At 51.3% G+C, this 28,000-nt stretch overlaps 1 protein-coding gene across 1 annotated transcript; it reads left to right on the plus strand.

Annotated features, from left to right (window-relative positions):
• Window positions 1–217: 217 nt before the first annotated feature.
• Window positions 218–27,522, plus strand: LOC138750725 (potassium-transporting ATPase alpha chain 1-like). Its single transcript, XM_069912835.1, has 23 exons — window positions 218–372; window positions 1,293–1,406; window positions 2,273–2,332; window positions 2,874–3,077; window positions 9,959–10,072; window positions 10,385–10,519; window positions 11,033–11,150; window positions 11,620–11,888; window positions 12,492–12,690; window positions 12,871–12,980; window positions 13,335–13,469; window positions 13,726–13,918; window positions 14,327–14,502; window positions 19,617–19,753; window positions 20,145–20,295; window positions 20,758–20,926; window positions 21,169–21,323; window positions 21,826–21,949; window positions 22,145–22,290; window positions 23,095–23,228; window positions 24,180–24,281; window positions 25,967–26,058; window positions 26,696–27,522. Exons 1-23 carry the CDS (start codon window positions 361–363, stop codon window positions 26,722–26,724), a joined length of 3,078 nt encoding a protein of 1,025 aa, XP_069768936.1. The 5' UTR covers window positions 218–360; the 3' UTR covers window positions 26,725–27,522.
• Window positions 27,523–28,000: the final 478 nt, after the last annotated feature.

Raw genomic sequence — 28,000 nt, forward strand, 5'->3', positions numbered from 1 at the left:
TGTGACCCACCCCCGGGGATCTGTTATTCTATATATAAACCCCTTCAATCCCTGTATCAGACCCCAGCCTGTGACCCACCCCCGGGGGAGCTGTCGAATTCGTGTTAATCGATGACCTTAGTTACTGGTTCTGAAGGTGTATCGGTCAGAACTGGGGTCCGATAAGCTGTTATCTGCATTAGTTACTGACGTACAGACCTGTTCCTTTCAGGTACACACCTCACTCTCTGTCTCTGGGACGTGGGTGCGAGGAAGGGGAGGGGAAACCCAGGTTATAAAGTGGAACCTGGTGCCGCTCCTGTGGCTGGTGCGGGGCAGACGTGGGCAGGGATTACCAGGACTTTCGAACCGCTATCAGAGATGATGAAATCCGTGAGTGGCCCAAATTTTCACTGACCATTTTCACCAGACTATTTGTCCTTGAATTAACTTGGTGTGACCACGGTCAGAGAATCGCGGGCAGATCTGACCGCCCGGCTGGGAAAGGTGGAGCAGAAAAGAATCACTGGGATGACCCCAGGACTTGGGGGAGGGGGTTTGGGTTATCAGGAGAGGCTGGGACTTTTCTCCCTGGAGTGTCTGAGGCTGGTGTGGGGGGGGGGGGGGGGGGGATCCTGATAGAAGTTTATAAAACCACGAAGGATGGGGATAAGGTGGATGGTCACAGTTTCTCTCCCCCCCCCCCCACCCCAGGGTCAGGGAGTTAAAAACTGGAGGGTTTAAGGGGAATTGAGGGGCAAATGGGGTGAAAGAGAGGGAGATTGAGGGGAGAGAGAGGGGAGGGAATGGGGAAGAGAGGGGGATAGGGGAGAGAGGGAGATTGAAAGGAGAGAGGGGGAGATTGAGAGGGGAGAGTGAGGGGGAGAGAGGGTAGAGAGAGGGGGAGAGAGAGAGAGGAGGGAGAGAGGAAGAGAGAGGGAGAGAGAGGGGACATTGCTTCACGATCAGGGGAGTAGACTGAAGATGGAGATGTGGAGGAATTGCTTTTCCCAGAGGTGGGGAATCTGTAGAATTCACTACCCATTGATGCAGTGGAGGAAACATCAGTAAATGTATTTGAGACCACGTTGGGTAGATTTTTACGTCGTCGGGGAATGAAGGGATGTGGGGGAAAGGCAGGAAGGTGGAGATGAACTGATCATCAGATCAGCTGTGATTTCATTGAATGGGGGAGCAGTCTTGATGGGCCAAATGGCCACCTCCTGCTCCTGTTTCTTGTGGGGGGCTCTCACTATGGGGGATTGGGGGGAGGAACATGGTCCCGGATTAACTGACACTCCCTCCCTCCCCAGGAGAAGTTGGAGATGTACCAGGTGCCGGGAAAGGGGGGGCCGGAGGCCAACATGAAGAAGAAGAAGATGAAGAAGAAGGAACGTCTGGAGGGGATGAAGAAGGAGATGGACATCGTGAGTCCTCACCCATTCCTCCCTCACCTCTGACCCTTGACCACCTGAGGAGGAGGGCTTCGACCTCTCAAGACCTTGGCTAGCTCCATGTTTGACCTCGACCTCACCTCAATGTCCAACCTCCTCATAACCCCTAACCTCACTGTGACCCTTGACCTCAACACAACTCCTGACCTTATCATGGCCCCTGACCTCCTCATAATCCCTGACCTCACGATGACCACTGACATCACCGTGACCCCTGATCTCATGGTGACTCCTGACCTACTTATAACCCTTGGCCTTTTCATGAACCTTGACCTAATTGTAACCTCTGACATTGCTCGATCCCTGGCCGCACAAGAGTCCCCAATTCCAAAATCACCCCTGATCCTATCGTAACCCCTGGCCGCATCGCAACCCCTGACCCCATCACCCTGCCCAATCCCATGGTAACTCCTGACCTCACAACCCCTCCATCCTGCCACCCCTCCCCTCCATTAAAAACCCTGTCACCTCACCCGTGACCTCTGACCCGAACATGACCCTTGACCCTGGTTCAACTCAGCAGCCAATCACCTCATCTGATGCTTCCTTGGAAATTGGACCCTCCCTGCCTCATCCCCTCCTTGTTCCCTCTTGCTCAGCCGCTCCAACACACCTCTCCCTCCCGATCTTCGTCCATCACTCTCACTCCCTCTCTCACTCTGACCCCCATCCTCTGCCTCCTCTCCTCCCTCATCCTCCATCCCACCCTCATCTCCCATCAACACACTGGCTCTCCCTCATTCCCCTCTGAGCTGCCTCATTTACATCTTTCTCTCCTCCTCCCTCTCTCTCCCCACTCCCCCTCTTAACACCCCCCCATCCCTTTCTCTCCCATGTAGGACGACCACGAAATAAGCATTGAAGAACTGGAGGAAAAATATGACACCAGCATCGAGCGGGTAGGACTGATGGAGAGGTGGGGGCGTCTAACTTCAGAGGGGGCAGGGGTACAGGCCCCACACACACTGACCCTCACTGGGGAGGATGGGTCCCACACACACTGATCCCCACTGGGGGGACAGGCTCTACACACTAACCCTCACTGGGGGGGACGTGTCCCACACACTGACACTCATTGGGGGTGATGGGGAATGGGGGCAGGTGAGAGAGGTGGATTGAAGAGTTTGTGGTAGAGTAACAATGAAAGGAGAGAGGGGGAGAGGATGAGAGGGGATGGAGGACGGGGTAGTTAGGAACAGAGGATGTTTGGGGGATGGAGAGGGGAATGGAGGGATGGGGAGAGGGGGATGTGGAGAGTGGGTGAGACGAGGGAAGGTTCTGGGGAGAGTGACAGTGATGAGGATTGGGTGATGGAGAGACGGGAGGCAGATGGGAAGGGAATTTGAGGATGGACGGTTGGTGAGTGGAGGAGGGTAAGAGACGGGGGGGAGGGGTCCTGACCACCAGGATCACCACTCACCTCTCCGCACCCCCACCCAGGGCCTGAGCAATGCCAAGGCAGAGGAGGTTCTCCTGCAGGACGGCCTGAACGAGCTGAAGCCACCCAAGGGCACCCCAGAGTACGTGAAGTTCGCTCGCCAGCTCGCTGGGGGTCTGCAGTGCCTGATGTGGGTCGCCTCTGTCATCTGCTTCATCGCCTTCGGCATCGAGGCGGGGCGGGGGAACCTGGCTGGATACGACAACGTGAGTTTGGGACACAGGACCTTCGGCCCATCGTCCCCGTGGCAGACCATGGGCTGGGCCTGTTCTCCTGCACTCCTCCCTGCCTCTACCTCTCCCCCTCCGTAGAATCATAGAACATTACAGCACAAAAACAGGCCCTTTTAGTCCGTGCCAAACCTAGTCCCAGTCCATACCCCTCCCATCAACAGACCTGTCCAAACTTTTCTTCACTGTTAAAATTGAGCCCACATTCACCACCTCAGCTCGTTCCACACCCCCCCACCCCTCTCTGTGTGAAGAAATTCCCCCTAAACATCTCCCCTTTCAACCTTAACCTATATCAATGTGCCAAAAGTTCTCATTACAACCCCGTCCACATGTGATGCCACTTTTTTTAAAAAAATTTTTATTTTTCACACCATAAATCACGTTAGCCATGATATACACTTTTTCTTTTTCACACATATACAGTGACTTTTTCTCCCCCCCCTCCATCCTCCCAAGCCACTCCCCCACCCCCCCCCCTCTCATTCATTTTAGGTATACAATCTAGGTTGCATTAAGCCAGTCAGACAATGTTGTCATTCAACAAAAATACACCAGAAATTCTACTGAGTCCATTCTTTTCTTCTCTTCTCCTTCCATCAACTTAGGTAATGTTTGTTCCCGGTAGGTTTTCGCTATTGTATTTAATGTAAGGCTCCCATACTTGTTCGAATATTTCAATATTATTTCTTAAACTATATGTTATTTTTTCTAATGGAATACATTTATTCATTTCTATATACCATTGTTGTATTTTCAAATTATCTTCCAATTTCCAGGTTGACATAATACATTTTTTTGCTACGGCTAGGGCTATCTTAACAAATCTTTTTTGTGCATCCTCCAAATCAATTCCAAATTCTTTGTTTTTTATGTTACTTAGGAGAAAGATCTCTGGATTCTTTGGTATATTGTTTTCTGTTATTTTATTTAATATCTGATTGAGATCATCCCAAAATTTTTCTACTCTCTCACATGTCCAGATTGCATGAATTGTTGTTCCCCTTTCTTTTTTACATCGAAAACATCTATCAGATACTGTTGGGTCCCATTTATTTAACTTTTGCGGTGTAATGTATAGTCTGTGTAACCAATTATATTGTATCATACGCAGCCTCGTATTTATTGTATTTCTCATCGTTCCAGAACATAATTTCTCCCATGTTTCCTTTTTTATCTTTATATTTAAATCTTGTTCCCATTTTTGTTTAGTTTTACCATTTGTTTCCTCATTCTCCTTTTCTTGCAGTTTAATATACATATTTGTTATAAATCTTTTGATTAACATTGTATCTGTAATCACATATTCAAGGTTACTTCCCTCTGGTAAACTCAAATTGCTTCCTAATTTATCTTTCAAGTAAGATCTCAGTTGGTAATATGCCAGCGCTGTATCTCCAGTTATATTGTATTTATCTCTCATTTGTTCAAAGGATAAGAATCTACTTCCTGAAAAACAATTTTCTATTCTTTTAATCCCTTTTTTTTCCCATTTTCTAAAGGAAAGGTTGTCTATTGTAAAAGGGAGTAGTTTATTTTGCGTCAATATTAGTTTTGGTAATTGATAATTTGTTTTATTTCTTTCTACATGAATCTTCTTCCATATATTGAGGAGATGGTGTAATACTGGAGAAGTTCTATGTTGTACCAATTTTTCGTCCCATTTATATAATATGTGTTCAGGTATCTTTTCCCCTATTTTATCTAATTCTAATCTCGTCCAGTCTGGTTTTTCCCTTGTTTGATAAAAATCTGATAGGTACCTTAATTGTGCGGCTCTATAATAATTTTTGAAGTTTGGCAATTGTAAGCCTCCTTGTTTATACCATTCTGTTAATTTATCTAGTGCTATCCTCGGTTTCCCCCCTCTCCATAAAAATTTCCTTATTATTTTCTTTAACTCTTTGAAGAATTTTTCTGTCAATTGTATTGGCAATGCCTGAAATAAGTATAGTATCCTTGGAAAAATGTTCATTTTAATACAGTTTATCCTTCCTATCAGTGTTAGTGGTAGCTCTTTCCAATGCTCTAAATCGTCCTGTAATTTTTTCATTAGTGGATTGTAATTGAGTTTATATAATTGGCCTAGATTTTTGTTTATTTGTACACCTAGGTATCTTATTGCCTGCATTTGCCATCTGAATGGGGATTCCTTCTTAAATTTTGAGAAATCTGCGTTATTCATAGGCATTGCTTCACTTTTATTTACGTTTATCTTGTATCCCGACACTTCTCCATATTCCTTCAATTTCTTATATAGTTCTTTTATTGATAGTTCTGGTTCTGTTAAGTACACTATCACATCATCCGCAAATAGACTGATTTTATATTCCCTGTCTTTTATTTTTATTCCTTTTATATTATTATCTATTCTTATCAATTCTGCTAGTGGTTTTATAGCTAACGCAAACAATAAAGGTGATAGTGGGCATCCCTGCCGCGTTGACCTGCTTAAGTTAAATTGCTTTGATACATGTCCATTTACTGTCACTTTCGCTAATGGTCCCTTATATAATGCTTTAATCCAATATATATTCTTCTCCGGTAAACTGAATTTTTGCAATACTTTGAACAAATAATTCCATTCTACTCTGTCGAAGGCCTTCTCTGCGTCTAAAGCAACTGCTACTGCAGGTGCTTTATTTCCTTCTACTGCATGAATTAAGTTAATAAATTTACAAATATTGTCTGTTGTGCTTCTTTTTTTGATAAATCCAGTTTGGTCTAAATTTACCATTTTCGGTACCTGTTCTGCTAATCTGTTTGCTAATAGTTTAGCTATTATCTTGTAATCTGTGTTTAGCAAAGATATTGGTCTATATGACGCTGGTGCGAGTGGATCTTTCCCTTGTTTTAGTATCACTGTAATTATTGCTGTTTTACATGAATCTGGTAAGTTTTGTGTCTCATCAATCTGGTTGATTACATCCAGGAGGGGCGGTATTAATAGGTCTTTAAATGTTTTGTAGAATTCTATTGGGAGTCCATCCTCTCCTGGTGTCTTATTATTTGGTAATTTTTTTATTATCTCTTGTATTTCTACTGTTCCAAATGGTTCTGTTAATTTATTTTGTTCCTCTATTTGTAGTTTTGGTAGTTCAATTTTAGTCAAAAATTCATCTATTTTCCCTTCTTTCCCTTCGTTTTCAGTTCGGTATAATTGTTCATAGAATTCTCTGAAGTTTTCCTTAATTTCTTTTGGATTATATGTAATTTGTTTGTCTTTTTTCCTTGTTGCTAATACCATTTTCTTAGTTTGCTCTGTCTTAAGCTGCCATGCTAAGATTTTGTGTGTTTTTTCAACTAGTTCATAATATTTCTGTTTTGTCTTCATTATATTCTTCTCCACCTTATATGTTTGTAATGTTTCATATTTTATTTTTTATCCGCCAATTCTCTTCTTTTGGTTGTATCTTCCTTTATTGCTAATTTTTTTTCTATGTTTACTATTTCCCTTTCCAACTGCTCTGTTTCCTGATTATAGTCCTTCTTCATCTTGGTTGCATAACTTATTATTTGTCCTCTAATGAATGCTTTCATTGCGTCCCATAGTATAAACTTATCTTCCACTGATTCCGTATTTACTTCAAAATACATTTTTAATTGTTTTTCAATAAATTCTCTAAAATCCTGTCTTTTAAGTAGCATGGGGTTTAATCTCCATCTATACATTCTTGGAGGGATGTCCTCTAGCTTTACTGTCAGTATTAAGGGTGAATGGTCCGATAGCATTCTCGCTTTATATTCTGTTTTTCTTACTCTATCCTGCATACTAGCTGATAACAAAAATAGGTCTATTCTTGAGTATGTTTTATGTCTAGTCGAGTAGTATGAGTATTCCTTTTCTTTTGGGTTTTGTTTCCTCCATATGTCCACAAGTTTCATTTCTTGCATTGATTTAATTATAAATTTGGTTACTTTGTTCTTCCTGTTAATTTTTTTCCCCGTTTTATCCATATTTGGATCCAAATTCAGATTGAAATCCCCTCCTATTAGTATGTTCCCTTGCGTATTAGCTACCTTCAAAAAGATATCTTGCATAAACTTTTGATCTTCTTCGTTAGGTGAATATATATTAAGTAGATTCCAAAGCTCCGAATATATCTGACATTTTATCATAACATATCTCCCTGCTGGATCTATTATTTCCTCTTCTATTTTAAATGGCACATTTTTGCTAATTAATATAGCCACTCCTCTTGCTTTTGAATTATACGATGCTGCTGTTACATGTCCTACCCAATCTCTCTTTAATTTCTTGTGCTCCAATTCAGTTAAGTGTGTTTCTTGGACAAATGCTATATCTATTTTTTCCTTTTTTAGTAAATTTAGTAGTTTCTTCCTTTTAATTTGGTTATGTATTCCATTAATATTTAAAGTCATATAGTTCAGCGTAGCCATTTTATATTTTGTTTATCTTCTCTTTCCGTTTTTCCATCATTACCTTTCATCCTTTTCCATTTCTGTTTTCTTATTTTCAACTCTTTACCAGACAACATTCCTACAACATCCAACATTTTCCTTATTCTCCTATTTCTCTCTTCTTTATCCCCAATCTCCCCTTCCCCTCCTGAGTTGTCCTTTATCCCTTGTCGGACAACCACATCTCCCCTCTCCATTTGGATTTGCGAATCCACTCGCAAGCGTCAACTGATTTTGTAGTGACCGCTCTTTTCCCCCACCCAGCACCCCCCAGAAAAGATTTCACTTTTCATATGTCACAAAGGTCACTCTTTTAATTCCCTCCTTATTCTCTCTATTCCATTACCTTCCCTTATTAATTCTTGTCTATACTATCTATGTTTTCCTCTAATTACAGATACTTTCACGTATGCCCATTGTCTCTATTCACTCTTATACCTCTTTACCCGCATACATATCAATCGTGGTCATTTTTACCCTCATTACCCGTCTTCATCCCTCAGTCTATTTTTGTCTTTACCCACATACATATCAATCGTGATCATTTTTACTCTCATTACCCGTCTTCATCTCTCAGTCTGTTTTTGTAATTGTTCTGCAAATTTTCGTGCTTCTTCTGGATCTGAGAACAGTCTGTTTTGTTGTCCTGGAATAAATATTTTCAATACCGCAGGATGCTTCAGTATAAATTTATACCCTTTCTTCCATAAAATCGCCTTTGCTGTATTGAACTCTTTTCTCTTCTTTAGGAGTTCAAAACTTATATCTGGATAAATGAAGATTTTTTGCCCTTTATACTCCAGTGGTTTGTTGCCCTCTCTTACTTTTTCCATTGTCTTCTCCAGTACCTTTTCTCTTGTAGTATATCTTAGGAATTTTACTACAATAGATCTTGGATTTTGTTGTGGTTTAGAGGCCAATGCTCTATGTGCCCTTTCTATTTCCATTTCTTGCTGTAGTTCTGGACATCCTAGGGTCTTAGGGATCCAATCTTTTATAAACTCCCTCATATTCTTGCTTTCTTCATCTTCCTTAAGGCCCACTATCTTTATGTTATTTCTTCTGTTATAATTTTCCATTGTATCTATTTTTTGAGTTAGTAGTTCTTGTGTCTCTTTAGTTTTTTTATTAGATTCCTCCAATTTCTTTTTTAAGTCTTCTACCTCCATTTCTGCTGCTACTGCCCGTTCTTCCATCTTGTCCATTTTTTTCCCCATTTCTGTTAAGGTCATATCTATTTTATTCACTTTCTCTTCTGTGTTGTTTATTCTTCTTCTTAAATCATTGAATTCCTGTGTTTGCCATTCTTTAAATGACTCCATGTATCCTCTAACAATAGCAAGTATATCCTTTACCTTGCCTTTCCCTTCATCTATTTCACTGTGTTCTTCCTCTTCTTCTTACTCTGGGTTGGCCATCTGTTGTTTCTTTGTTGCCCTTTCCTTCTCTTCTTTCTTGTTTTCATTGTTTTCTGTGGTCTCTTCTTGCTGCAGGTGTTCTGCAGCTGTCGTTGCCGGCTGTGGAGATCGACTCCCCAGCTGGTCCCCCCTCCCGTCGGTGTGTTTTTTTTCATGCGCATCGCGCATGCGCGAGGAGTCGCGCATGCGCAGTTGCGCACATTTACTCGGCTCTGTGAGCCATTGTTGTAGTTCTTTTTCTATCGACCCGAGTTAGCGGGCTCCTCTCTCCACAGCGGGCCTCTTTGGACAGGTAAGGCCTTCACCTTTTTCCTCCGTTGTCTTCTCTTCCTCTCATCTTACCGTTGATTTTGATTTTTCTTCTTTTGTCTCCATCTTCTTTCCACCTTTATACTCACTTTTCTTTAACTTTTATTTCTGTGCCTTTGTATTTTCTCTTGTTTTTCTCGACTTTTCTGGAGAGGGCTGGAGTTCTCCGTCTGCCCACTACTCCATCACGTGACTCCTCATGTGATGCCACTTTCAGGGTATTCTGTATCTGTGTTCCCAGATCCCTCTGTTCCACTGCACTCCTCAGTGCCCGACCGTTCATCGTGTACATCCTTTCTTGGTTTGTCCTTCTCTTTCTCCATCCCCTCCCCTCCTCTCCCCTCCTTTCCCCTTCTCCTCCCCTCCCTATTTGCCTTCCCCTCCCCTCTTTCCCCCTCCCTCCTCTCCTCCCCTCCCCTCCCCTCCATCTTGCTTGCTTTTCCCTCATCCCTCAGTCCCGAATCGTTGGTTCACCCTTTACTTCCCACGGGGGGGGGTGGGGGCACGAGACCTGCTGACTCCCCCCCCCCATCCCCGGCACGTTGGGGGACTGATATCCCCCCCCAACTGAATCCACCCTCTGGTGCAACGAGACATCCCTGCTCTTGTGCTCAGAGACCCAAGGGTAAGGTGGACGGGACGTGTGGAGGGGGGAGGGTGGGACCTCTCTCTGCTGCACTGACATATTAACCCTCTCCTCTGTGACAGCTCTACCTGGCCGTGACACTCATCGCTGTTGTCGTGGTGACCGGTTGTTTCGGGTACTACCAGGAGTTCAAGTCCACCAACATCATTGCCAGCTTCAAGAACCTCGTGCCCCAGGTCTGACGTGCGGAGACCCTGATCCCTGACCCCTCTCCCTCACCTCCCCCATCTTCCCTAACCCCCCCACCCCCACTTCAATCCCTCACTGGGGGGACGGGTTCCCACACACACTGACCCTCACTGGGGGGACAGGACCCACACACACTGACCCTCACTGGGGAGGACGAATCCTACACACATTGACCTCACTGGGGGGACGGGTCCTACACTGATCCTCACTGGGTGGACGGGTCCCACACACGCTGACCCTCACTGGGCATGATAGTGGGGAATTTGACAGGTGCCTCTCTCATCCCCCACCCCCCACAGCAAGCCACGGTAGTCCGTAATGGAGAGAAGTTCCAGCTGAATGCCAACCTCCTGGTCGTTGGTGACCTGGTGGAGATCAAGGGCGGAGATCGTGTGCCTGCCGACATTCGGATTATCACTGCCACGAGCTGTAAGGTAGGTGAGTGGGCAGCAAGGGCCAGGCGGGGAACTCTGATGTGCGTGCTATCCAGCCTGGTCAGCCTACTCTGAAGTCTCTGGAGCTGCGCCTTGGGTTCAGAGTTTGGAGCGGGTGGTCACTGGGGGGTTGGAGGTTGGCTTTGGGGCCCAGGTCCGCAGTGGAGGTTGGTGGTTGGGAGGGTGGAGGTAGCAAGTGTCACTGAGATCAGAGCTCAGGGGTTCAGAGGTCAGGGAATGGGTGGTAGCAGTTTGAGTTCAGGGGGTCGGAGGGTTAGGTTACGGACTTGAGATCAACGGCCAGGGATCAGAGTTCATGGGTTGTCGTTCAGTGTTTAAATCAGAGTTCAGGAGTCAGGGTTCGGAGTGGAGGTTTAGGGATAAGAGATTCGGAATTGATTTCAAGGATTGAGGCTTGAGGTGGGAGGTCACAGTTCAGGGGTTGGGTGAAGGAGGTGGAGGGTGGGGGAGAGTCTCAGAGGCAGAGGTGAAGGCCCCTCCCCGATCCCACAGGTGGACAACTCCTCACTGACGGGTGAGTCGGAACCGGTCACCAAGGGTCCGGAGTGCACCCACAGTAACCCCCTGGAGACCAAGAATATCGCCTTTTTCTCCACTACCTGCCTGGAAGGTAGGGATACCCCTCCCCGTTTCTCCCCTCCACCTCCCCCTCCACCCATTCCCCTCTTCCCTCCCCTCCACCTCTCCCTACTCCCCATTTACTGACCTCCATGACCTATCTACGACCCATCCATGTAACTCCTTGTGGACCTCTCCCTGACCTGTGTCCCATCCCTGACCCCTGCCCAATCCGTCATCTGTGACACCACTGCCGACCACACACTGACCCTTCCTCTCCCCCTCTGCGACACCCAGATGACCTCTGGCTGACCTGTCCCTAACCCCTGCTTCTCCGTGGCCCCAGATGACCCCTCGCTGACCTGTCCCCTGCCCCTCCTCGATCCCAGATGACCCCTCGCTGACCCATTCCTGTCCCCTGGCCCTCTGCGATCCCCAGATGACCCCTCACTGACCCTTCCCCTACCCCTGCCCCTCCGCACTCCCCCGCCAACCCCGCCCTGACCTGTCCCTGACTCTAGGGATTGGCTCAGGCATCGTGATCAACACTGGCGACCGCACCATCATCGGCCGCATCGCCAGCCTGGCCTCGGGAGTCGGCAACGAGAAGACCCCCATCGCCATTGAGATCGAGCACTTTGTAGACATCATCGCTGGCCTGGCCATCTTCTTCGGTGCCACCTTCTTCTGCGTCGCCATGGCCATCGGCTATGAGTTCCTGGACGCCATGATCTTCTTCATGGCCATTGTTGTGGCCTACGTCCCAGAGGGTCTCCTGGCAACGGTCACGGTGAGGCCGAGCGTTGTCTGACCCCAAGAATGTGTGATGGGACGGTGCAGAGGGAGCTTCACTCTGTGTGTGACCCCGGGAGTGTGTGATGGGACGGTGCAGAGGGAGCTTCACTCCGGGTCTGACCCTGGGAGTGTGTGACGGGACGTTGCGGAGGGAGCTTCACTCTGTGTGTGACCCCGGGAGTGTGTGATGGGACAGTGCAGAGGGAGCTTCACTCCGGGTCTGACCCCGGGAGTGTGTGATGGGACGGGAGCTTCACTCCGGGTCTGACCCCGGGAGTGTGTGATGGGACGGTGCGGAGGGAGCTTCACTCCAGGTCTGACCCTGGGAGTGTGTGACGGGACGGTGCGGAGGGAGCTTCACTCCGGGTCTGACCCTGGGAGTGTGTGACGGGATGGTGCGGAGGGAGCTTCACTCTGGGTCTGACCCTGGGAGTGTGTGACGAGAACGTGCGGAGGGAGCTTCACTCCGGGTCTGACCCCGGGAGTGTGTGATGGGACGGTGCGGAGGGAGCTTCACTCTGGGTCTGACCCTGGGAGTGTGTGATGGGATGGTGCGGAGGGAGCTCCACTCTGGGTCTGACCCTGAGAATATGTTCAGGTCTGCCTCTCCCTCACGGCAAAGCGTTTGGCTCGGAAGAACTGCGTGGTTAAGAACCTGGAGGCGGTGGAAACATTGGGATCGACCTCTGTAATTTGTTCAGACAAGACGGGGACACTGACACAGAACAGGATGACGGTCTCTCACCTGTGGTTCGACAACTACATTCATTCAGCTGATACCACCGAGGATCAGTCTGGTGAGGGGGGAGGGGACGAGGAGGGAGGGGGCAAGGTGGAAGTGGGCAGTGAGGGAGGGGATGATGAGGGAGGGGACGAGAAGAGAAGGGTTGGTGAGGGAGGGGACAAGGAGGGAGGGGACACGGAGGGAGGGGATGTTTGGGAACTGATGAGGCCTCTCTCCAACCCCTCTCCCCCAGGTCAGAGCTTCGACCAGACATCGGAAACGTGGAGAGCCTTGTCTCGAGTGGCCACACTCTGTAACCGCGCCATCTTCCGGCCCAACCAGGAGGGTACACCCATCCCCAAGGTGAGGGGAGAGAGGGGACGGGGAGAGGGTAGGGGGGAAGAGTGGGGGGGAGAGAGAGAGAGAGAGAAAGAGACAGGGGGATAGGGGGGAGAGAAGGGGAGGGGAGCAGAAGGGGAGGATGAGAGGGGGGAGGGAGGGGGTTGAGGGAGGGGAGAGGGAGGGGGGGAGAGAGAGAGAGGGGAGAGATAGGGGGAGAGGGGGAGAGGGAGAGGGGGAGAGGGAGAGGGGAGAGGGAGAGGGGGAGAGGGAGAGGGGGCAGAGGGGGATGGAAGTTGATTGGCGTTCGAATTACCAGGAGCCACACAGGACTAACCGTTCCCACCATCCCTCCCTGCCCACCCCCATCCCACGCAGAGAGAGGTGATCGGGGATGCGTCGGAGACAGCACTGCTAAAGTTCACTGAGTTGACCATCGGCAACGTGTGTGATTATCGGCACCGGTTCCGCAAGGTCAGCGAGATACCCTTCAACTCCACCAACAAGTTCCAGGTGAGGGGGGATCTGGGGGGCGGGGAGGAGGGGAGGGAGTGGGCAATGGAGGGAAGGAGGTTGGGGAAGGGAAGGGAGGAAGGGCAGGGTGAGGAAGGGGAGGGTGAGGAAGGGGTGAGAGGGGAAGGGGAGGGAGGGAAGGGAGGAAGGGCAGGGTGAGGAAGGGGAGGGTGGGGAAGGAGAGGGAGTGGAGGGGGGAAACAGAGCATGGGGAGCTGGGTTGAGGGTCCACACTAACCCTGGGCTGCGATGGCAGCTCTCGATCCACGAGATGGAGGACCCCCTGGACCTGCGGTACCTGCTGGTGATGAAGGGAGCCCCTGAACGCATCCTCGAACGTTGCGCCACCATCATGATCAAAGGACAGGAACTGCCCCTCGATGGACAGTGGAAAGAGGCGTTTCAGACCGCGTACATGGACCTGGGCGGCCTGGGCGAACGTGTGCTGGGTACACAGAGACTGGGGGGAGGTGTTCCCCAGGGTCCTGGAGAGGGAGGGGGGATGGGAGGGAGAGGGAGAGGGAGGGTGGGGGAACAGGGGAGAGGGGGAGGGGGAACAGGAGGGAGGAGGAACAGAGAGAAGGGGAGGGAGGAGGGACAGAGGGAAGGGGAGGGAGGAGGGAGCAGAGGGGAGAAGGGAACAGGAGGGAGGGGGAGGGGGAAGAGGGAAGGGAGAGAGAGGGAAGGCATGGGAGGGGAAGGGAAGAAAGAGTGAGATGAGGTGGAAGGAGAGGGGATGGGAGGGGGAAGGAGAGGGAAAGGGGAGGTGGAAGGAGAGGGAAAGGGGAGGGGAAGGGTGGCAACAGTAGGGAAGAGGGCAGTTGGCCGTGTCACCAAGGCCAACCCTCCCTACTCAGGATTCTGCCACATCTACCTCGCCGAGAAGGAATTTCCCCGTGAGTTCGCCTTCGACACGGATGAGATGAACTTCCCCACCAGTGGCCTGTGCTTTGACGGACTCATATCGATGATCGACCCCCCCAGGGCCACAGTCCCAGACGCTGTGATGAAATGTCGAACGGCTGGTATCAGAGTAAGTGGAAACCGAGGGCTTCAGAGGGGTTTATACAGAGAATAACAGATCCCTGGGATTGGGTTACAGGCTGGGATCTTGTCCAGCAGTTCGGGGGGTTTATATAAGGAATAACAGATCACTGGAAGTAGGTCACAGGCTTGGGTCTGATCCAGGAGTTTGGGGGGGTTTATATAAAGAGTAACAGATCCCTGGGAGGGGGTCACAGGCTGGGGTCTGATCCAGGGGTTTGGGGGTGGGGGGGTTTATATATAGAATAGAAAATTCCTGGGAAGGTGGTCACAGGCTGGGGTCTGATCCGGGGTTTGGGGTTTTTATATATAGAACAACAGGTCCCCAAGAGTCGGTCACAGGCTGGGGTCTGATCCAATGTTTCGGGGGAGTTTATATATGCAATAATAGATTCCCGGGAGTGGATTAAAGGTTCGGGTCAGATCCAGAATTTTGGGGGGGTTATATAAAGAATAACAGATCCCGGGAGTGGGTTACAGGCTGGGGTCTGATCCAGGGGTTCAGGGGGTTGACATATAGAATAACAGATCCCCGTGAGTGGGTTACGAGCTGGTGTCTGATCCAGGCCTTCGGGGGTTTATATACAGAATAACAGATCCCTGGGAGTGGGTTACAGACTGGGGTCTTATCCAGGGGTCCGGGGGTTTTTACAGAAAATAACAGATCCCCGGGAGTGGGGTACAGGCTGGGTTCTGATCCAGTGGTTTGGGGGGTTCATACTGAGAATAACAGATACCCAGGAGGGAGGTACAGGCTGGGGTCTGATCCAGGGGTTCGGAGGGGTTATATATAGAATAAGAAATACCTGAGGGTGGGTCACAGGGTGGGGTCTGATCCAGGCGTACGAGGAATTTATATAGGGTATAACAGATCCCCAGGAGTGGGTCACAGTATGGGATCTGAACCAGGGGTTTGGGGGTTTATAATTAGAATAACAGATCCCCAGGAGTGGGTTACAGGCTGGAGTCTGATCCAGGGGTTAGGGGGATTTATATATAGAATAACAGATCCCTGGGAGTGGGTTACAGGATGGGGTCTGATTCAGGGGTCGGTGGGTTTATATATAGAATAAGAGATCCCCAGGAGTGGGTCACAGACTGGGTTCTGATCCAGGTGTTCGGGGGGTTTATATAGGGAATAACAGATCACCGGGCGGGGTTCACAGACCTGGGGTCTGATCCAGAGGTTCGGCGGGGTTTATTTATAGAATAACAAATTCCCGGGAGGGGGTCACACGCTTGGGTCTGATCCAGGAGTTCGATGGTTTATATATAGAATAATAAATCAACAGGAGGGGGTCAAAGGCTTTGGTCTGATCCAGGGTTTTGGGGATTTTATATATAGAATACAAGATGCCCAGGAGGAGGTCACAGGCTGGGGCCTGATCCAGGGGTTGGGAGTTTTTATATATAGAATAACAGATCCACGTGAGTGGGTCACAAGCTGGTGTCTGATCCAAGCCTTCGGGGGTTTATATACAGAATATCAGATCCCTGGGAGTGGGTTATAGATTGGGGTCTTATCCAGGGGTCTGGGTGTTTTATACAGAAAATAACAGATCCCTGGGAGTGGGGTACAGATCCAGTAGTTTGGGGGGTTCATACTGAGAATAACAGATACCTGGGATGGGGGTACAGGCTGGGGTCTGATCCAGGGGTTCAGAGGGGTTATATATAGAATAAGAAATCCCTGAGGGTGGGTCACAGGGTTGGGTCTGATCCAGGTGTACGAGGGGTTTATGTAGGGTATAACAGATCCCCAGGAGTGGGTCACAGTATGGGATCTGAACCAGGGTTTTGGGGGTTTACAAATAGAATAACAGATCCCCAGGAGTGGGTTACAGGCTGGAGTCTGATTCCAGGGGTTCGTGGGATTTAATATATAGAATAACAGATCCTCGGGTGTGGATTACAGGAAAGGGTCTGATCCAGGGATTCGGTGGGTTTATATATAGAATAACAGATCCTCAGAAGTGGGTTACAGTCTGGGGTTTGATCCAGGGGTTTGGGGGAGTTATATAGGGAATAACAGTTCCCTGGAAGTGGGTCACAGTCTGGGGTCTGATCCAGCGGTTCGGGGGGTTTTTATAGGGAATAACAGTTCCCTGGAAGTGGGTCACAGTCTGGGATCTGATCCAGGTATTCGGGCTATTTATATACAGAATAACAGATCCCCGGGAGTCCGTTACAAGCTGGGTTCTGATCCAGTGATTCGGGGGGGGGGGGGGGGGAGATTAAACTGAGAATAGCAGATCCCCGAGAGGGGTACAGGCTGGGTCTGGTCCAGGGGTTTGGAGTGGTTATATATATATAATAAAAAATCGCGGGAGTGGGTTACAGATTGGGGTCTGATCCAGGGGTTCGTGGGGTTTTTATATGGATTAAAAGAATCCCCAGAGTGGGTCACAGGCTGGGGTCTGATCCAGTGGTTCGGCGGGGTTTATATATAGAATAATAGATCCCTGGGAGTGGGTTACAAGCTGGGTTCTGATCCAGTGGTTCGGGGGGGGGGGGATTAAACTGAGAATAGCAGATCCCCGGGAGGGGGGTACAGGCTGTGGTCTGATCCAGGGGTTTGGGAGATTTATATTAAAAAAAACCAGATCACCGGGAATGGGTTACAGGTTGGGGTCTGATCCAGGTGTTCGGGGGGTTTATATATGGAATAACAGATCCCCAGGTGTGGGTTACAGGCTGGAGTCTGATCTGGGGTTCGTGTGGTTTATATATAGAATAACAGATCCCCGGGAGGGGATCACAGGCTGGGGTCTGATCCAGGGGTTCGGGGGCATTATTTATAGAATTACCAATCCCCGGAAAGGGTCACAGGCTGGGGGATATTCCGGGGTTTGGGGTTTTTATATATAGAATAACACGTCCCCGAGAGTCGGACATAGGCTGGGGTCTGATCCAGTGTTTCGGGTGGGTTTATTTATGAAAAAAACAGATTCCTGGGAGTGGATTACAGGCTCGGGTCAGATCCAGAATTTCGAGAGGTTTTTATATAGAATAACAGATCCCCAGGAGTGGGTTACATGCTGGAGTCTGATCCAGGGGTCTGGGGGTTTGACATATAGAATAACAGATCCCCGGGAGTGGGGTAAAGGCTGGGTTCTGATCCAGTGGTTTGGAGGGTTCATACTGAGAATAACAGATACCCGGGAGGGTGGTACAGGCTGGTGTCTGATCCAGGGGTTCGGAGGGGTTATGTATAGAATAAGAAATCCCTGAGGGTGGGTCACAGGGTTGGCTCTGATCCAGGCATACGAGGGGTTTATGTAGAGTATAACAGATCCCCAGGAGTGGGTCACAGTATGGGATCTGAACCAGGGTTTTGGGGGATTTATAAATAGAATAACAGATCCCCAGGAGTGGGTTACAGGCCGGAGTCTGATCCAGGTGTTCGGGGGATTTATAAATAGAATGACAGATCACCGGGTGTGGGTTACAGGCTGGGGTCTGATCCAGGGGTACAGGGGGTTTCATACATAAAATAACAGATCCCCATGAGTGGATTACAGTCTGGGGTCTGATCCAGGGGTTCAGGGGATTTATATAGGGAATAACAGTTCCCTGGAAGTGGGTCACAGTCTGGGGTCTGATCCAGGTATTTGGGGTGTTTATATAGGGAATAACAGATCACCAGGAGTGGGTCACAGCCTGGTGTCTGATCCAGGGGTACGGGGTATTTATATACAGAATGACAGATCCCTGGGAGTCGGTTACAAGCTGGGTTCTGATCCAGTGGTTCGGGGGGGATTAAACTGAGAATAGCAGATCCCCGGGAGGGGGGTTAAGGTTGGGTTCTGATCTGGTGGTTCGGGGGGTTTACCGGCTGGAGTGGGTCACAGGCTGGGGTCTGATCCAGTGGTTCGGCGGGGTTTATATATAGAATAATAGATCCCTGGGAGTGGGTTACAGACTGGGGTCTGATCCAGAGGTCCGGGGGGTTTATAAAGAGAATAACAGATCCCCGGGAGTGGGGTACAGGCTGGTTTCTGATCTAGTGGTTCGGGGGGTTTCTTCTGAGAATAACAGATACCCGGTAGGGGTATACATGCTGGGGTCAGATCCAAGAGTTCGGAGGGGTTATATATAGAATAGGAAATCTCCGGGGGTGGGTCACAGGGTGGGGTCTGATCCAGTGGTTCGTGGTGTTTATATATAGAATACAAGATACCCACGAATGGGTTACAGGCTGTGGTCTGATCCAGGGGTTCAGGGGATTTATATACAAAAAAATCAGATCCTCGGGAGTGGGTCACAGGTTGGGGTTTGATCTAGGGGTTCATGGGGTTTACTTAGGGAATAACAGATCCACGGGAATGGGTAACAGGTTGGGGTTTGATCCAGGTGTTCGGGTGGTTTATATATAGAATAAAAATTCCCCGGGAGTGGGTTACAGGTTCGACTCTGATCCAGGGGTTCGGGGGGGGGGGGGTTATATATAGAATAATAGATCCCTGGGAGTGGGTCACAGGCTGGGGTCTGAACCTGGGGTACGATGGGTTTATATAGGGAATAACAGATTCCCGGGTGTGGGTCACAGGCTGTGGTCTGATCCAGTCGCTTGGGGGGGTTTATATATGGAAAAATAGATCCCTGGCAGTGTGTTACAGCCTGAGGTCTGATCCAGGGTTTCAGGGGGTTTATATATAGAATAACTGATTGCCCGGGAGTGGGTCACAGGTTGGGATCTGATCCACGGATTAGGGTTTTTATATATAGTATAAGAGATCCCCGGCAGTGGGTCACAGGCTGGTGTCTGCTCCAGGCGTTCGAGTTGTTTATATATGGAATAACATATTCACGGGGGGTGTGTCACAGGCTGGGGTCTGATCTAATGGATCAGGGGGGGGGGGTTTATATATGGAATAACAGAGTGGGAGTGGGTTACAACCTGGCGTCTGATCCAGGGGTTCAGGGGGGTTTATATATAGAATAATAGATCCCCGGGAGTGAGTTACAGACTGGGGTCTGATCCAGGGGTTCGGGGGTTTATATATAGAATGAGAGATCCCTGGGAGGTGGGTACAGGCTGGTATCTTATCCAGAGATCCTGATCAGTATGTGAGGGGTTATCTTGGTCTTGACCTTGTCCAGGTGATCATGGTGACTGGTGATCACCCCATCACAGCCAAAGCCATTGCCTGCAGCGTGGGAATTATCTCTGAGGGCAGCGAGACTGTGGAAGACATCGCAGCTCGGAAAAGGATTCCCGTCGAACAAGTGGACCAGAGGTAACCCTTTGGGGCCCCCTACACCCCTCCCTGTCTCTGCAACTCCCTCCGGTCTCCTCCACCCATTCCCTTTCTCTTTCCCCCTCCGGTTCCCTACACCCCTCTCTCTCTGTAACCCCCTCTGGTCCCCTACACCCCTCCCAGTCTCTGTAACCCTCTCTGGTCCCCTACACCCCTCCCAGTCTCTGTAACCCTCTCTGGTCCCCTACACCCCTCTCTGTCTCTGTAACCCCCTCCGGTTCCCTATACCCCTCCCAGTCTCTGTAACCCTCTCTGGTCCCCTACACCCCTCTCTGTCTCTGTAACCCCCTCCGGTTCCCTATACCCCTCCCTGTCTCTGTAACCCTCTCTGGTCCCCTACACCCCTCCCTGTCTCTGTAATTCCTCCCAGTGAGGCCCGGGCTGCTGTGATCAGTGGGGGCCAACTGAAGGATATGACGTCCGACGAGCTGGTGGACATTCTCCGTACTCACCCAGAGATCGTGTTCGCCCGCACTTCACCCCAGCAGAAGCTGATCATCGTGGAGAGCTGCCAAAAGCTGGTAGGTGTCGGAACTCTGTCCGTATCCCTGCACCCCTCCTCCCTTTCCTATACTTCCCCATTCTCCAACTCTTCTATTCCTCCGCTTCCCCTCTCCCTTTCCCTCTATCTCCTCCCTTCCTCTTCCCCTTCCTTCCTACACTCTTTTTCCCTCCTCTCTCTCTTCTACCCCTCACTTTGTCTCTCCCCCTCCCCTTCTGATCACCCCTCCTCGCCCCTCATCTCCCCAATCGTCTCCCCTTCCTCCACTCTCAACTCCCCCTCCTTCCCCCTGTTGTCTCCTCCTTTCCTCCCTTCTTGCCTTTCCCATCTCCCCTCTCTCATCTCCACCCCCCCCTTTCCCATCTCCCTTCTCTTGCCTCCCCTACTCCACATGGGGGTTGTGGGGCAGATTCTGGAGGGTGTATGGTCAATCTGCACCCTCTCCCAATTCACGCCATTCCGGTCCCTCGCCCCTCCCCAGGGATTCATCGTGGCTGTCACAGGGGATGGGGTGAACGATTCTCCAGCCTTGAAGAAAGCCGATATCGGCATAGCCATGGGAATTGCGGGGTCCGACGCAGCCAAGAACGCGGCAGACATGATCCTGCTGGATGACAACTTTGCCTCCATTGTGACGGGCGTAGAGCAAGGTACGAGATTATTCCTCTCGTCCCATCACCCACTCCCGGGGTCAGACACAGAGTTAAGCTCCCTCCGCACCGTCCCATCACACACTCCCGGGGTCGGACACAGAGTGAAGCTCCCTCCACACCGTCCCATCACACACTCCCAGGGTTGGACACAGAGTGAAGCTCCCACCTCACCGTTTCATCACACACTCCTGGGTGGGGCGAGGTGATAAATTTCAGTGTTACACCTCTCCTCTACTCAGGACGTCTCATCTTCGACAACCTGAAGAAGTCCATCGCTTACACACTGACGAAGAACATTCCGGAACTTGCTCCCTACCTGATCTACATCACCATGAGTGTTCCTCTGCCGCTCGGCTGCATCACCATCCTGTTCATCGAGCTGGCCACTGACATTGTGAGGGGGTGGAGAGAGGAGGGGGGAGGGAAGGGGGAGGGGTGGAGAGGAGGGGAGGCAAGGGGAGGAGAGGTGGGGAAGGGGAAGAGAGGGGAGGGGAGGGAAGGGGAGGAGAGGGGAAGGGATGGGGAGGAGAGAAAGGGAGGGAAAGGAGCAGAGGGGAGGGAATTGGGAAGGAAGGGGAGGAGAGGTGGGGAGAGGAGGGAAGGGGGAAGAGAGGGTAGGGAAGGGGAGGGGAGGAGAGGAGATGGGGGAGGGGGTGGGGAGGGAAGGTGGAGGAAGGAGGGGAGGAGAGGGGAGGGGATGTGGTGGGAAGGGGAGGAGAGGAGGAGAGTGAAGGGGGAAGAGTGGGGATGGAGAGGTAAGGGGGAGGAGGGGGATGGGGAGGTAAGGGGGGAAGAGGGAGATGGGGAGGAGAGGGGGAGGGGATGGGAAGGGAGAAGGAGAGGTGGGGAGGAGAGTGGGGTACCCGTGCTGAATCTACCCCTCCTGCTCCCCGTAGTTTCCCTCGGTGTCGCTGGCATACGAGAAAGCCGAGAGTGACATTATGAATCTTCGTCCCCGAAACCCTCGCAGGGACCGGCTGGTGAATGAGCAACTTGCTGTCTACTCCTACTTCCAAATTGGTAAGGATATTTCCTCTACATTCCCTCGGATATTCCCTCTACATCCCTCCATCCCCACCATCCCCTCCCCCTCCCTCCTCAATCCCCTCTGTCCCCTTCACATCCCCCCCTCCGTTCCCTCCCCCGCGGTGCTGAACCAGCAGTTGTCTGACCTAGGATTCTTTTTACCCCCGTCCCACCCACTGCCTCGCCCAGGGGTGATCCAGTCCTTCGCCGGTTTTACCGACTACTTCACCACAATGGCACAGGAGGGCTGGTACCCCCTCCTCTGCATCGGCCTCCGAGGGCAATGGGAAGATCAGAGCCTCAACTCCCTACAGGACAGCTATGGGCAAGAGTGGGTAAGTCCCTCCTTTCTCCCTGCGTCCCTCCCTCTCCCCCTCCTTCTCCCTGGGACCCACCCTTTTTCCCTGGGATCCTCCCTCTCTCCCTGGACCCTCCCCCTCTCCCTGGGACGGGTGTCCAGCAGACAGTGTCTTCGAGCAGCTGAAAGCCGTTCCCCAAAATATTCCCTACTGGGAGAAGAACAAGCAGATTGAAACATGGGAGCAGGGTCCTGGGGAGGGGGAACAGAAGCATGCCATTCAGCCCATTGAGTCTGTTCCACAAATCCACCCTGAGCTAAACTGTTCTCACATCTAGTTCCAATTTCCAGCCTTTTCCCCAGATCCCGTGAACCCCTGACTTGTTAGATGCCCATCAACCTCCTCTTTAAATTCCCCCGGTGATCGGGCCTCCACAGCTGGACGTGGCTGCGAATTCACAAATCCACGACCCTCTTGGCTAAAGAAATTTCCCCTCATCTCTGTTTTAAACGGGTCCCTTCTCATTCTAAGACTGTGCTCCGTTGCATCCTTAAGAGTGTGAGGGAGTCCTGGGGGAGGAGAAGGGGGCCTTGGGGAGCGGAGGGGGGGGGTCCCCAGGAGGGGGAGGTCCCTGAGGAGGGGAAAGGGGTTCCCCGTAGAGAAAGGAGGGTTCCTGAAGAGGGCAGTGGGATCCCCGAGGAGGGCAAGGTGGTCTTGGGGATGGGAAGGGGTCTCGGGAAGAGGAAGATGGTCTCGGAGTGGGGAAGGGGGTTCCCAGAAGGGCAAAGGGGACCTGATTCCCTTCCCATTGACCCTCCTGTCTCCTCTCCCAACCCCCAGACCTACTGGCAGCGCCGTTACCAGCAGTACTGCTGTTATACCGTCTTCTTCATCAGCATTGAGATGTGCCAGATCGCTGACTGCCTCATCCGGAAAACCCGCCGCCTCTCCATGTTCCAGCAGGGCCTCTTCAGGTGAGACGCTCCCCACATCCCCACCCTCCCCATCCCCGAGATCCCAAGGAAGGGATAAGATGCACCCTATTCACCTCCCGGGGAGGGGGACAGGCTGAGACACAGAACAGAGGGTGGGGCTGAATAGCCCCAATAGGATAGGAGTGGGAGAGGGGCAGAACAGCCTCCCATACCACACTGCCTTCCTCCCCACCAATCACCAACACCGACCCTCCGTTGGCTGCAGGAGGTGCCACACATGCCCACACCTCCTCCCCACGACCATTCGGGGCCCCAGGCCAACCTTCCAAGTGTGTCCATGGGTGCGGGGGGGTCGTCTACGGCACCCGGGACTCCCGCTGTGGCCTCCTCTACGTTGGAGAGTCCATGCACGGACCTGGAGATTGCCTCGCTGAGCACCCTCCCCCCCACCCCCGACCGCACTGGAGATCTCCCAGCAGCCGACCCCTTCAATTTTGCTCCCACCTCCCCTTCCCACACTTGCGTCTGTCTGCGGCCTCGTGCACTGTAAACTGGAGTAGCTACTCCGTCCGGGTGCTCTTCGGCCACACAGCGTCGACTTCTCCGGTTCCTGCTTGCCTCCCTTCCCCATCCCACCAGGTCTCCACCCCTTCTCTCTCAATTCGTGGAATCACCCCCTCCCTTTTCCTGTGGGACCGTGCTCCTCCCCCACCCACCATTTTGCTCGGACACCAGCTGACATTTTCCCCACACCTCGTCGAAGCCCAAAACATCGGTTCTGTGTCCTTATCTCTGCTCCATAATGGACCTGCTGAGTTTCTCCAGCCTCGTGTTTTTTACCGCCTCCCAGTCCATAGAAGACGAACCAGGTCCGCTCCTCCCTTTCAATGGGCATTTACCAAACCCCAGACAACCGAATCCATGGGTGAGGCAGGGGAGGTTGGGCTGAAGGGTCGGGTTGAGTACTGTGTTTCCTTCCTCTCTTCCTAGGAACAAGGTCCTCCTGTCCGCCATCATTTTCCAGGTGCTGCTGGGTAACTTCCTGTGTTACTGTCCTGGGATGCCCAATATCTTCAACTTCATGCCCATAAGGTCAGTTGCTTCCCAGGAACTGGTCCCTGACACCTCTCCCCGTCTCTGTAACCCCCTCTGATCTCCTGCACTCCTCCCTGTCTCTGTAACCCCCTCCAGTCCCCTACACCCCTCCCCATCACTATAACCCCCTCCTGTCCCTTACACACCCCCCCTGTCTCTGTAACACCCTCCGGTCCCTCCATGGCTCTGTAACCCCCTCCTGTCCCTTACACCCCTCCCCGACTCTGTAACCCCCTCCTGTCCCCTACACCCCTCCTTGTCTCTGTAACACCCTCCGGTCCCCTCCATGGCTCTGTAACCCTCTCCGGTCCCCTCCCTGGCTCTGTAACCCCCTCCTGTCCCTTACACCCCTCCCCGACTCTGTAACCCCCTCCTGTCCCCTACACCCCTCCTTGTCTCTGTAACCCCCTCCGGTCACTCGCCCCCCACCGTCTTTGTAACTCCGTCCAGTCCCCTGCACTCTCCCCATCTCTGTAACCCCATTGGATCCCCTACACCCCCTCCCTAATTCTGTAACCACCTCCGGACTCCTGCACCCCTCCCAGTCTCTGTAACCCCTCCAGTCCCCTGCACCCCTCTATCTTTGTAACTCCCTCCAGTCCCCTGCACCCCTCCCTGTCTTTGTAACCCTGTCCAGTCCCTACCCTCCACCCTGTCTCTGTAATCTACTCCCCGCCTCTGTAACCCACTCTGGTTCCCTCCACCTCTCCCTGTCTCTGTAACCCCATCCAGTCCCCTACATCCCTCCCTGTCTCTGTAACCCCCTCTGGTCCACTCCCCCCCTGTCTTTGTAACTCCATCCAGTCTCCTACACTCTCCCCGTCTCTGTAACCCCATTGGGTCCCCTACACCCCTCCATTACTCTGTAACCCGACCCCTGCACCCCTCCTTGTCTCTGTAACCCCTCTGATCCCCTGCACCCCTATGTCTTTGTAACTCCGTCCAGTCCCCTGCACCCCTCACTGTCTTTGTAACTCCGTCCAGTCCCCTGCACTCCTCCCTGTCTTTGTAACTCTGTCCAGTCCCCTACACTCCACCCCGTCTCTGTAATCTACTCTCCACCTCTGTAACCCTCTGGTTCCTCCACCTCTCCCTGTCTCTGTAACCCCCTCCTGTCCCTGACACACCTCCCTGTCTCTGTAACCCCCTCTGGTCCCCTCGTGCTCTGTAACCCCCTCCGTCCCCTCGTGGCTCTGTAACCCCCTCCTGTCCCTTACATCCCTCCCGTCTCTGTAACCCCCTCCTGTCGACTCCCATCTTCGTAACTCCCTCCAGTCCCCTACACTCTCGTCTCTGTAACCCCATTGGGGTCCCCTTCACCCCTCCCTTACTCTGTAACCCCCTCCAGACTGCTGCACCCCTTCCTGTCTCTGTAACCCCTCCGATCCCCTGCACCCCTCATTCTTTGTAACTCCATCCAGTCCCCTGCACCCCTCCTGTCTTTGTAACTCTGTCCAGTCCCCTACACTCCACCCCGTCTCTGTAATCTACTCCCCGCCTTTATAACCCCCTCTGGTTCCCTCCCCCTCTCCCTGTCTCTGTAACCCATCCGGTCCCCTACACCCCTCCCCATCTCTGTAACCTCCTTCAGTCCCCGACAACACTTCCACTTGCGGAGGGGGGAAAAGAGAGGTGGGAGTGTAAGGGGATACAGGAGAGTACGTGGCTTTCACCTTCTGCAGAGGGCAGTGGTGGTTCGTTCCAATCCCCTTCGGAATTTTGATATTTGTTTACGATGAGATCCGGAAATTAGGAGTTCGCCGGCACCCAGGGAGTGAGTATTGAAGGGCTGTTCCCATCACACACTCCCGGGGACAGGCACAAAGTGAAGCTCCTCCGCACCGTCAAGTCACAGACTCCGGGGTCAGACACAGAGTGAAGCTCCCTCTGCACCGTCCAACCACACATTCCAGGGGTCAGACCCAGAGTGAAGCTCCCTCCGCACCGTCCCGTCACACACTCCTGGGGTCAGACTGCACCGTCCCATCACACACTCCTGGGGTCAGGCAAAGAGTGAAGCTCCCTTCACACCATCCCACCAACACATCCAGGGGTCAGACATAGAGTGAAGCTCCCTCCTCACCATCCCATCACACACTCCCGGTGTCAGACCCAGAGTGAAGCTCCCTCTGCACCATCCCGTCACACACTCCCGGGGTCAGGCAGAGAGTGATGCTCCCTCCTCACTATCCCATCACACACTCCCGGTGTCAGACCCAGAGTGAAGCTCCCTCTGCACCATCCCGTCACACACTCCGGGGTCGGACACAGAGTGAAGCTCCCTCTGCGCCGTCCCATCACGCACTCCCGGGGTTGGACACAGTGAACCTCCCTCCCCGGGTGGGGACATGTGGTAGGTACACCATCAGGCTCAGCATAAGCAGTCTCTGAAGTTTCTTCTTTCTGTGTAGGTTGGTGGGACAAGGAACTTTATTACTGACCTCTCATTGCTGCATCTCAGAACCTTTAGAAACAGCACCACATGTGAACGTCTTTCCAATGGTGCCTTTTTCTGCCAGCTTGTATGAAACCAGAGAATGCAGTAAAATTTATTTATAAACTTATTTTAATCACACTGGACAATGAAGACTTTGCTTTGTGAACATGTTTGGGAATATTTTAAGGATTTGGCTTGCTGATCAAGAAACTGACCATGAAATCTTCCGATCACGAACCGCTGTTTAGATAGAACCTATTTCTGTGATTTCCTGTCGTATTTTCAGTCAACTTCGCACAAACAAAACCACAAAGTGCAACACGTTGTTGAAAATTCATTTTCCGCATTCGCCCTTGGACTCCTTCCCAGCCGATCTCAGCACCATCAGTGACCAGGACACAGTGAAAGTTTTCACCGGACACTGCGACTGTGCAAAAGCGGGATCAGGGCCACTGGAATCCACTGTTGGGCACAGATGCGAGAGGCATCAGATGTTGAGTACCAATGAGAATCAGTCGGTTGAACTGATGCAAAGTGTCAGCATCACGAATATAACAGGCTGAACTCAATCAGTTAAATTTAAAGTTTCTCCAACTTCCTACATGATCCTGCAAATCTGTAATTACCTTTGTGTTCAGCTTTAAGTCGTCTATCATAATCCCCAATTTTCCTTCAGGAAACGATCCTTTTTAAAAAAAAACTTTCTTGCCCTTGATATTCACCTCCTCTCATTTGGAGGCTGCAGTAAGACCTTGTTTATGTAATTCATGACCCATCTTTCCACAGCTTATCTATTTTGAATAAATCTGAATTTATCAAATTCAGCGTGAACTGATCTATTTCAGTTAAGCAGGACATGCAAGGTGAATCATGGCCCTGGAGTGTTGTAGAACCATGGTTCCCTGAGAGTGGGGACACAGGTAGACGGGGCGGGGAAGGGTGTTGTAGATTAGAGATCCCAGGATACAGGGACATGGTTCCCTGAGAGAGGGGACACAGGTAGATGGGGCGGGTAAGGGTGTAGTAGAACAGAGACCCCGGGGTACAGGGACATCATTCCCTGAGAGGGGGGGGCTTGAGTTATAAGGTGAGTCAGGGACTTTTCACTCTGGAGGCTGGGGGTGGGGGGGGGGGAGATCCAGATAGAGGTTTATAAACCATGAGGGGTGTGGATAAAGTGGATGGTCACAGTTTTTACCCCCAGGGTGAGGGGGGGGGGGGGTAAAACACAAGGAGCAGTGGAAGGTGCTGATCGATGAGACCAGACAGTGGCCCGTGG

Source organism: Narcine bancroftii, unplaced genomic scaffold (assembly GCF_036971445.1).
Source record: "Narcine bancroftii isolate sNarBan1 unplaced genomic scaffold, sNarBan1.hap1 Scaffold_242, whole genome shotgun sequence".
In the NCBI taxonomy this organism is placed as follows: Eukaryota; Metazoa; Chordata; class Chondrichthyes; order Torpediniformes; family Narcinidae; genus Narcine; species Narcine bancroftii.

Bases quoted from the DNA above. Each gene is read 5' to 3' on its own strand.
- LOC138750725 (XM_069912835.1), top strand. The intron at 1,407-2,272 runs GTGAGTCCTCAC...TCTCCCATGTAG, and splicing joins TGAAGAAGGAGATGGACATC to GACGACCACGAAATAAGCAT. The intron at 23,229-24,179 runs GTGAGACGCTCC...CTCTCTTCCTAG, and splicing joins TTCCAGCAGGGCCTCTTCAG to GAACAAGGTCCTCCTGTCCG.